The sequence below is a fragment of the Colobus angolensis genome, unplaced genomic scaffold (genome assembly GCF_000951035.1).
Source record: "Colobus angolensis palliatus isolate OR3802 unplaced genomic scaffold, Cang.pa_1.0 Scaffold394, whole genome shotgun sequence".
NCBI classification, from domain to species: domain Eukaryota; kingdom Metazoa; phylum Chordata; class Mammalia; order Primates; family Cercopithecidae; genus Colobus; species Colobus angolensis.
The window spans coordinates 2,874,903-2,886,062 of NW_012117310.1; the positions used below are offsets into that span (position 1 = coordinate 2,874,903).

The 11,160-nt window shown below is 39.7% G+C and overlaps 1 protein-coding gene across 3 annotated transcripts in view; it reads right to left on the reverse strand.

Annotated features, from left to right (window-relative positions):
- PON3 (paraoxonase 3) overlaps positions 1-11,107 on the reverse strand; it is a 30,065-nt gene extending 18,958 nt beyond the window's left edge. The window contains exons 1-3 of one of the 3 annotated variants that reach the window (XM_011955095.1): positions 11,017-11,107; positions 9,413-9,483; positions 2,414-2,469 (exon numbers count right to left, since the gene is read on the reverse strand). In XM_011955095.1, the coding sequence (XP_011810485.1) occupies positions 2,414-2,469; positions 9,413-9,483; positions 11,017-11,090 (201 nt within the window). In that variant the 5' untranslated portion in view covers positions 11,091-11,107. Of the gene's footprint in view, positions 1-2,413; positions 2,470-9,412; positions 9,506-11,016 lie in introns of all 3 variants that reach the window. The other 2 variants (XM_011955098.1, XM_011955096.1) reach the window with 2 other exon arrangements.
- Between the last annotated feature and the right edge of the window lie 53 nt (positions 11,108-11,160).

The following is an 11,160-nucleotide window of genomic DNA, read 5'->3' on the forward strand; positions in this document are numbered from 1 at the left end:
AGCAGGAGTTGTGATCCTAGTCTCTGATAAAACAGACTTTAAACTAACAAAGCTCAAAAGAGACAATGAAGGCCATTACATAATGGTAAAGGGATCAATTCAACAAGAAGAGCTAACTATCCTAAATATACATGCATCCAATACAGGAGCACCCAGATTCATAAAGCAAGTCCTTAGAGACCTGCCAAGAGATTTATACTCCCATACAATAATAATGGGAGACTTTAACACCCCACAGTCAATATTAGACAGATGAATGAGACAGAAAGTTAATAAGGATATCCAGGACTTGAACTCAGCTCAGGACTAAGTGGACCTAACAGATATCTATAGAACTCCTTCTTCTCAGCACCATATTGCACTTATTCTAAAATTGACCACATAATTGGAAGTAAAACATCCCTTAGCAAACGCAAAATAACAGAAATCACGAACTGTCTCTCAGACCACAGTGCAACCAAATTAGAACTCCAGATTAAGAAACTCACTCAAAACCACACAACTACATGGAAACTGAACAACCTGTTCCTGAATGACTACTGGTTAAATAACAAAATGAAGGCAGAAATAAAGATTTTCTTTGACACCAATGACAACAAAGACACAATGTACCAGAATCTCTGGAACACATTTAAAGCAGTGTGTAGAGGGAAATTTATGGTACTAAATGCCCACAAGAGGAAGCAGAAAAGATCTAAAATCGACACCCTAACATCGCAACTCAAAGAACTACAGAAGCAAGAGCAAACAAATTCAAAAGCTACCAGAAGGCAAGAAATAACTAAGATCAGAGAAGAACTGAAGGAGATAGAGACATGAAAAATCCTTCCAAAAATCAATGAATCCACTTTTCAAAAAATCAGTGAATCCAGGAGCTGCTTTTTTGAAAAACAAAATCAACAAAATAGACCACTAGCAAGACTAATAAAGAAGAAATGAGAGATGAATCAAATAGATGCAGTATAAAATGATAAAAGGGATATCATCACTGATCCCACAGAAATACAAACTACCATCAGAGAATACTAAAACCACCTCTACACAAATAAACTAGAAAATCTAGAAGAAGTGGATAAATTCCTGGACACATCCACCCTCCCAAGATTAAAGCAGGAAAAAGTTGAATCTCTGAATAGACCAATAACAGGTTCTGAAATTGAGGCAATAATTAATAGCCTACCAACCAAAAAAAGTCCAGGACCAGATGGATTCACAGCCGAATTCTACCAGAGGTACAAAGAGGAGCTGGTACAATTCCTTCTGAAACTATTCCAATCAATAGAAAAAGAGGGAATCCTTCCTAACTCATTTTATAAGACTAGCATCATCCTGATACCAAAGCATGGCAGAGACACACCAAAAAAAGATAATTTTAGGCCAATATCCCTGATGAACAGCACTGGGAAAATCCTCAAAAAAATACTGGCAAACTGAATCCAGCAACACATCAAAAAGCTTATCCACCACAATCAAGTCAGCTTCATGCCTGGGATGCAAGGCTGGTTCAACATATGCAAATCAATAAATGTAATCCATCACATAAACAGAACCAACAACAAAAACCACATGATCATCTCAATAGATGCAGAAAAGGCCTTCAACAAAATTCAACAGCCTTTCATGCTAAAAATTCTCAATAAACTAGGTATTGATAGTACATATCTCAAAATAATATGAGCTATTTATGACAAACCCACAGCCAATATCATACTGAATAGGCAAAAACTGGAAGCGTTCCCTTTGAAAATTGGCACAAAACAAGGATAGCCTCTCTCAACACTCCTATTCAACATAGTGTTGGAAATTCTGGCCAGGGCAATCAGGCAAGAGAAAGAAATAAAGTGTATTCAATTAGGAAAAGAGGATGTCAAATTGTCTCTGTTTGCAGATGACATGATTGTATGTTTAGAAAACCCCATCATCTGAGTCCAAAATCTCCTTAAACTGATAAGCAACTTCAGCAAAGTCTCAGGATACAAAATCAATGTGCAAAAATCACAAGCATTCCTATACACCAATAACAAACAAACAGAGAGCCAATCATGAGTGAACTACCATTCACAATTAGAAGCAGAAGCCCAGTCAAATAGGGCAATGACGAGAATGGATAGCAATAGGACCGATCTGGAGACTAGTGTAGGAATCGAATGGAAATCAATACACATTTATCAAGACCCTACTGAGTATGCCACTACCCACAGGGAGTTGCCCACCATGAGGCAGTCAAAGCTGGGCATTTCTGTGGTGTTCTAATTAGCCCTCCAGAATCCTGTTTTGGCTTTTTTAGCTGACTGGTTTACCCATAGGTGGGATGAGAGTGTAGGGATCCATCTGGCAGCTCCAGTGGACAACATTAATGCACTGTCTATACAGCTATTGACGTGAGCATCAGAGCAGCATGGAAAATACTCACACTGGAGATAAAAGCCAGCCCACCAGGAAGTATATCAATATCTTCAGAGCCATTTTCTGCAAAAGAAGGGTAGAATCAGAAAAATGCATATATGAATGCTCAAAAAAATACATCTCACAGTCCAAACTACAAATATCTTTTGGAAACTTCTTTTGGAAATTGTCGACTTGTTCAACCATTTACTTGGGAAACTATATTAACTTTTGGGAATCTTACAGGCATGCTACTCTACAGTAAAACTTGAATCAGACTCCTCAAATACTAAATCCTTTTTTAGAACCCCATTTTCAGGAGAAAAAGGCAAATACCTAGAAAATAAACTTATATCCTAGATTTACTCTTTAAGTAACAATTTCCAGGGCACGTCCTGAGAGATTCAGCTATATTCCCCATAGAAGGCTGGTCTATAGACTCAATAATAAAATCTGGAAAGTCATAATCGTGAAGGTCTTTTATTACCGGCCTCTCTGCCAAGCATTCCTTCTCTTCCAACGTGAAGCCTAAAACACTATCATTATACAATCATATTGGGAAATTAATGAGCAATAAAATACTGAGTATAAATGAATATGAAAGATTAGTGAGAATATGAAAGTTTGGTGAGATGTTTTTTCTCATTAAGAGCTAGTTTTCAGCATTTTTTTCTATGGAAAGAGACATATAATAAGTAAGTTATGACTGAGAACAAGATGAAAAAGGAGCTGTCATGGCTTCTAGTAGGAATAGAGATCTGCATATGACATGGTTCCAAGCAGACAGAAGTGAGATTGAAGACAATGGTTATCTAGTGTGGCAAACTATAGTCTACAAATACGTCAGAACCAATATGTATCATCGCCACTTGTTCTTAAAATGTGATGTTCAGACTCTTCCAGCAAGAGGTAAAGTCTATATTCTCTCCTGTTGAAGCTGGGTAGAACTTTGTAACTGCCTTGACAGATAGAATAAGATGAATGCAATGCCATATAACATCCTAGGCTAAGTCACAGTCATAGCTGCCACTGGCTGTCTCTCTCTCTATTTCTTAAGACATGCACCTTGGGAACTCTGGATCAAAATGTAAAAAGTCTGGCTATTGTAAAACTACAGAGGAAAGAGTACAGAGGGATCACCCAAAGTGGAAAGAGAGTCAGCATCATCTTTAGCTCAGGCCATAGGAGCTAGAAATGACTCTAGTTCCCAGCCTTTGAGTCATTCTAGCTGATGTAAATGAAACAGAGTGGACTGCCTACACTATGCCCTGTCAACGTTGCACATTATTGAGCAAAATAGTGGTGGTTGTTTTAAGTCACTAAGTTTTGCGGTGGTTTGCTACACAGTCATAGTTATTGGAACATGCAGGGAAGTGGTTACCTAGAGTAGTGGGTTACTAGAGTGTCAAAAGGCAATGGGGGAAGTATAGGGGAAAATATGAAAAAGATAATTGCAGCAAAGTCAAAGAAGATGCAAACTGAAATAAATAAAATGGTGAACAATAGACACTTAGAAGCTGAGAAAGATTTTATTTTATTCAGTATACTAAAGGTTGAAAGTAATCCCCACCTAGAAATATGAAAATCAAATTAACCAGAACTTCCCATTTCCTAAGTATTCCAGTTAATCAAGATTTACCTATATATGGTACCTTGATAGCTATTTCCACACAAAATGACATAGACATCAGAAGAATCCAGCAAACTGAATAAAGTCATTTAAAAAATTGCATTGAATACTTGTTGGTTATTTTCTAGTGTTTCTCCTTCCTCTCTGCACTCCCGTCTTGGTTTCCCTGTACCTTAATCTCATTCCCATCTCTGTCCTATAGCTGGATATTTTCCAGGCTCTGTATGACCATGGCTCTTTCTCGTGGCAAAGCATCCATTTTCCCCACATGATGCACTCTAGTCCCACATGGGTCATGGCAGATGGCTTCAGTTTCCACCAGGATGCTCTTGAATCCCCAATCTCTAAATCAAGCCCAAAGCTTTCTTCCAAGTTCCAGACCTTTGTATGAACCTGCATGTTGGACATTTCTACCTGGGTCTTTTATTTCTCATATTCCATAGGTTCCAAACTGATCTGAAAGTTTCTCCTTCGAATCTGCTCCATTTTCTATATTTCTACTTCAATGAATGGTGCCTCCATTCCACAAACACCCAGAGCAGGAAGCTTGGAGTTACCTTTGATGCGTTCCTTTTCCTTAATTTCCAAATCCAACTGATCACCAGTCATTCAAGCTCCAGGACTTCCTCTTGGATTTCTACAATAGCTTCCCAATAACTCAGCTTTGCTTCCCTGACCCCATTCTCTGCACTGCTGAGAGTCATATTTTAAAATTTAAAGTTGACCTTGTTATCCCCTGCTTAAAACCTCCCAGAGGCCCACTAGGGCTGACAGTATAAATACCAAGCTCTTTGGTCTAGATTCCAAACATCTTGGCTCCAGTCTCAGTTACTGTGGCCCCACTCTCTACTCTACATTGCAGCTGTGCTGTGGTACTTACTACTGTCCTGTGAGTAGTTTGTGAAATGGGCCAGACTCATTCACCAGCATGTCTATGCATATGTTGCTTTCTCCTTGCAACACTCAGACCTTTCCCATCCTAACCTTACCTCGACTTGGCCAAGGCCACAGGCTCCTGGAGGTTTGGGGCCACCTTCTCAACCTGTGCAAACTTTCCTGGTTTCAGCATCCATTTTATGTATTAATATGGTCATCTGTTACTATGTCTACCATGATCTTTTTCATACTGGGCTGAACCCCTCTGTTTACTTGTTAATTTCCTACTAGATAGTCTGCTTTCTGAAGGCAAGAACTGGGTTTTATTCAGTGTTGTATCCTTACACCCAACATAATACTTGCCTTTTCACTGCAGAAGCTCTTAATAAAGCTGGCTGGTTCAAAAAAGATATAAACACTTTTTGTTTTTTGAACTTTATCGTGTATTAAGGTTAAACTATTGAAAAGTGGGTGATGATTTCTGAGTCCAAGATATCCTGAATTGTGTTTGGCTCCTCTTCTCTTCCAAACACAATTTTACATGTCTCCTCTGACAGCATAAACCTACTTCAATAACTCACCTAAAACAGAGTGGGCATTTTTCAGATGTGTTGTGCCTGTCTTAATTTACTTGCTCCATCCGGAGCATGGGAAAGCTGGTGCTTTGCACTCAGTAGTGGAAAAGAATTACCATACAAGATTGCACAGTGTCACCACCCCTTCTTCCCACCTACACTGTGCCTGCATGACAGGCCTCATGCATCTCAGCAACAATGGCACCTGTGGGAGCAAAAGCCTCCAGGATACCTTCCTCTGAGACTTTCCCACACACTTATTAGTCTATGCACAACTATCATTAAAACCCCACTGCTAAGTCTAAAATCAGACTTATGAATAGGTGCCTACTGCTTCTTAGCCTGTCAACCCTACTACTACTTGGCATAACTTCATTTCTTTACTCTTTTCTTCATTTCTCCAGTCATCTCCTACAGGCACTCTGATAAAGGGTCACATCAAAACATTACTATCAGTTAATTTTATTATCGTCACTTCATATCTTGGAGAGAAGTTTCTGATAGTCAGTTAAGAAAACACATGGAACCTACTATGGTGTAGAAGCGTATCTTGGAGACATGGGAAGCTATAGAATGGAAACGAGTGGAAGGGAAGGCAGGTAGGTATTAAATACACAGGCCATCTACTCGATAATCCTGCCCAGTGAAAGCCCTACTGAAGTATTCATATTTCAAGTGCAGCTTTGATTAGATGCCAAGGGCAGCCAGATAACATCCTGGTTAAAACAATCCTTGACCCTCAAAGCCTTGGAGAAAAAGATGAACGTAATACAAAAAGATCTATGAGATATGATTTCCGGAGAAAGATATATTTCATCTTTCAACTTTTCTGCCCAGAAAAAAATACTGGGGAAGAAAAACAAAATAAGAGTTTCTTCCACCAATAAAATAAACCTCAAAAATCTGGGTCTTGAAAATACAAATAAGAATTTTTCTCCAGCTCTGTTACAACCTACTATACCCTACCTAAAATCCTTCAGCAGCTTTTCATGGCTTTATAAAGCCTCTACTCTTCAACTAGTTGTGACTTGTAAGTATTATCTTATCAGTTATCTTAATTTAAATACCTAGCCTGCCTTGTTTTGATTAACCTATGCCTAGTAATATTTCAGCTGTTTGCATCTCAGATTTTCTGTTTTCTTGCTGTTGTAATACTTTCCTGAAGCTTCCATAATAAAAAATGTGTTGTCAGTAGATAAGAAAGGTGGTGTTACACAACAGAGAGTACAAAGGCATAGAAGGAAATGGTCTTGGCTCATAAGCTAAGCCCATCACCCCCTAGTTCCAGACCATTGGGCAAACAACTTAATTCTTCTGTATGTCAGTTTCCTAATCTGCAAAGCATAGATAGCAGCATCCACTTTACAAATTGGTTATGAGGATGATGTAGATGTTTGTAAAGGACTCAACAGGCTGCTCATAGTCACCAAGCCTTTGATAAAGCGGCTTTTTCAAAAGATATATGTCAGTATTGTCCTACTGACGCATGACCCATCATCATTCTAACTTGTTTAGTTCACCAAACATATGCCAATAGACATGAGAAGTAATATGGCATTTTTTTCTTCTGCTCCCAGCCTGCTCCCAACTAAGTCATTTTCTTCAAAATATTTGGATAATCAGAACATTGACCTAAGACTTACAATATTAACTCTAATTTTACCTTCTCAAATCTAGTTGAGTGATACAATTCAAGAGTCAGACTAGACCTTACCAATCATGTAATCTAATTACACCTCTTAATTATTTGCAGGCTTATATATTTTGAGAGTTATTTGTATAGTGAATATGAATACTACTACACCACAAAACAGTAAACAAATGAGTAAACGTCACATTTCCTTATTTTTAAAATCAAATAAATCACTCTGATACCCCATTCCGCTAAGTTGATGGAAAATCCAATCTGAGTCATTACTGGGTTTCTCTGTTAGGGTTATGAAATTATTGTAGGTAGGTTCTAAACCTAAGCAGAATGTTTTGGAAAGGCCATCTGGCATTCATTCTATACTATGTATCATCGAATTATTCACTGCCAGTTACTGGTCCCTTTTATTTAGACAATTCTGCTACTTCCATGTCATACATTGACACAAGGTCTTTACCTTAGCTGGAACACAGGGTCCAGCATCTCTAAAGATACCTTGCAACCATTCCTTCTGAGGTCCTGTTTCTCTCCCAGAATGCTGTCAGCCAGTGGGGTATTCAAAGATACCCATATATTCATATCCCATTATTCAAAGATTTCCACATATTCATATCCCTTTTCTATCAGAATCCCTTGAAGGGGCTCAGGTTTTTCAAAACAATTCAAGAAAGGGAGTTTCTTCGGTTTCTTCTGCTTTCCAGCTGCTAGCACAAACCACCTCTAAGACTAGGGAGCGCAAGGTTCAGATTACTTTATTTTTTAGAAATTGAGAGGCAAAAAAGGCAGAAAAATCAAAAGGGCACATTTTCTGTATTTTTTAATATAGCAATAAAATAGAAAATCATATCCCAAAATAAGCTCTCCCATCACCTTCTAATAAATAAGTCATAGTCCTTGGCCCTAGGGAGTTTACAATCTGATAGTGAAAGAGAGAACACTGCCAGCTATAATTTAAGGCATGTGGCAGGTGTCGTAAGTGAATCGGAGCTTCAGAGTGCAGTGAGAATTCAGCAGCTGATTTCAGTAAGCAGAGACGGAGGAATAAGTAAGTTTGGAGAGAATTTCATAAGCAAAGGTGAGAAAGTGAAAGAACATATTCTCAGAACAGGGAACACAATCTAGCCTGATTTTATTGTATTTTTCTGTTAGCAATGTCAGTAAGAATTGGAGGTGTGGAGCCCAAATAAGCAGCTGTGGCGTTAGCTAGTAGGTGAGATTAGCCCATGTCTCATGTAGAAGCATGAGGGACAAGCGGGGAACAATGGTTCCTGGATTTTGAACTGAATCTTTTGAGAATGAGGGTACCATACGTAGGAAAAGTCTAGAGGCAGAGCTGGTTGTGGGTGGGAGGATGAGGGAGAAAAGAACAGAAATGTAAAATAGATTTCAGCTTAGGGAGAGTTTGAGATGGAGCTACACTTTAACTGACTAAAAAAGAAGGGCTGCAGTTTGTAAGGTTAGGGACTGGGCGGTGGATTTTTGGTGAATTTTTTTAAAAGAAGGTAGGTAGGCTGTGAGGTTCCTTCTTTTTTTTTTTTTTTTTTTTAAAGACAAAGTCTCGCTCTGTCGCCAGGCTGGAGTGCAGTGGCGCGATATCGGCTCACTGCAACCTCCGATGACTCCCTGGTTCAAGTGATTCTCCTTCAAGAATCAGTGATTCAGCCTTCCGAGTAGCTGAGACGACACGCACCCGCTGCCACCATGCCGGGTTAATTGCTGTATTTTTAGTAGAGATGGGGTTTCATTATGTTGGCCAGGATGGTCTCAATCTCCTGACCTCATGATCCGCCCCCCTCGGACTCCCAAGTGCTGGGATTATAGGTTTGAGCCACTGTGCCAGCCGGGTCTGAGGTTCTTGAGGGGAGGGGCTAAGTCATATTACTCTTGGTACTTGTAGATAAATTTTGAAAAAAATAACACTCGAAGCCAGGAATGACAACAAGGAAAGGGAGGGAGGAAGGAAGAAAAAAAAGGAAGGTAACAGAGGACAAGGAGAAGAGTGAAATATCACAGACAGGAAAGGAGAAGCATTCAGTGAGGGGAAAACCAGGGTGTGGTCAATGACATTCTTTAGGTAATGTGGAGAGATATCAGTAAGGAAGTGTGCTGAGAAAAAGCCACAAAGGATGTCATTTAGGACACCCCTAAAGACCCTGCATGAGGCAGAGTGGATGGGGCAGATGTCCCACTGGGAGGGCTTAAGTAGTGACAGGTAATTAAATGAGCTGGTAGGGCTCAGTCAGGTGGATGGCGACCAAGAAGCTGTGCTGGCTCCTCTTGATACTGTCACATACATACCAAGTTCCTCAATAAGGCGGCAGTTTTCAGGTTCTACTGGCTCCACTTCTCGAGAGGCATTCATCCTTTCTCTGTAGAAGATAAAACCCAACCCTGGAAATCAAGGCACAGCGTTCAAAATGTACATTTAAATGTGGACTTCAATCATCTTTGTGTTGGTTAACTATCTTTATCATAATTTATGAATGATATAACAAGTAAGTAGGTACCTCCTTTTATGTTTATTTACATAATGTAGACATTATATGGGCATTTTACCTATATCAGCTAACCTTACTCAGTTATTGCTGAAAAACTATAATATGATTCTACATGGAAAACATTCTGCTGCCCAAATAAAAGACACTATTTAATAGTATGAGTAATTGAACAATATCACTAATTTAAATGCACAAAATAGTCCTACTTAATTTTCTAAAGTATCGTCTGTTATAAATATGCACTCAATCCCCTACAGTCTTGCCCTTTGAACTTCTCCTTCCAAACTGCTTTCCCAAAATTCAACAGGGTGTCCTAATAGTCAAACTCTGTCACTTTTGCTTTAATTTTTAAATTTTATGTTGACTTACTTTTCAAGTATGTAAATTCATTAAACCAACCACAATTTAAACAATTGGCCAATTTATTTTTCAATACAATTTTCTTGTTTCCAGAGGGAAATGGAATGTTTCTACATTCTTCTAATATCAGGGATAATTTAAAATTTGTATTAAAGTATATTCAGGAAGACTTGATAGTTACCTTACAGTCATTTATTTAAAAAAATACCCCTTCGATCTACTTTTTTATTATTATTACTATTATTTTATGATTCTCCATGTGGTTGCACTGGGAGCAAATGTAACAATAAAACTCTCAAACTGGAAGTATTACTAATAGGCATCAGGCACCTCAACAGATTCTAGACATAATCCTCTGAGAAGACCAGCTTCTACTAAGAGAAATACATAAACACTCAAAGACAACTGAAAGCAAGCAGAGGCTTTCGATCCACTCATGAATGTGTATTACCACTGAAAGATTCTTCTTTCTAGCCCAGTATTGACTTTTCCTGAGACATTTCTAGGCTGGCTATCACCATTGTATCTTCCACTTCAAAAAGCCAAATGCCTACAAAATGCCAGTTACCAACTGCAGATTTCAGCTGGTTTGCCCTGCTGTCCGGCCAGTTCTTTAGGATAGGTTCCATAACTCAGTACTTCTGTGTGGTTAGCTAGACTCGGGCAATGTCTCAGTCAGCCATAAACATCCAACTGGTAGCCTGATCCTCTCCCCAGTCCATCGTTTCCAATGGACATCCTTTTTTCCCAAGCGAAATGTTGAGGGTGAGCTGGGAAAGGGGTCATGATCTTCCGAAAGTAAAGGGGGGTCATAACCTTCAAGAAATAAATGGGAGTAATTCGGCTCCGCAGTCTTTGGAAACGCAAGTAGCTCACTTTCCCCATAAGCGAGTCTCAAGGGGCAGTTTGCTGGGTGCGATGGAGGAGTGAAGTTCCAAAGCTGCTCTTTCCTACCCGCTAGGAAGGGGGCGCCAGGCAGCCCCTGACCTCACTTGGAAGAGGAGAGAAAGAGAGTCCAGGACGCCCTGTCAAGATGCCACTCACCTAAACGCCAGGAACATCTCCCCGACTAAGGAGAGGCCGACCCCCAGCAGGACCAGCGCCACGAGCTTCCCCATGGTCTCGGGTGCCCAGAGGCGACGCGCAGCGCCGAGAGCTCCCAGAGGCTCGGCGGGCGGTTCCTGCCTC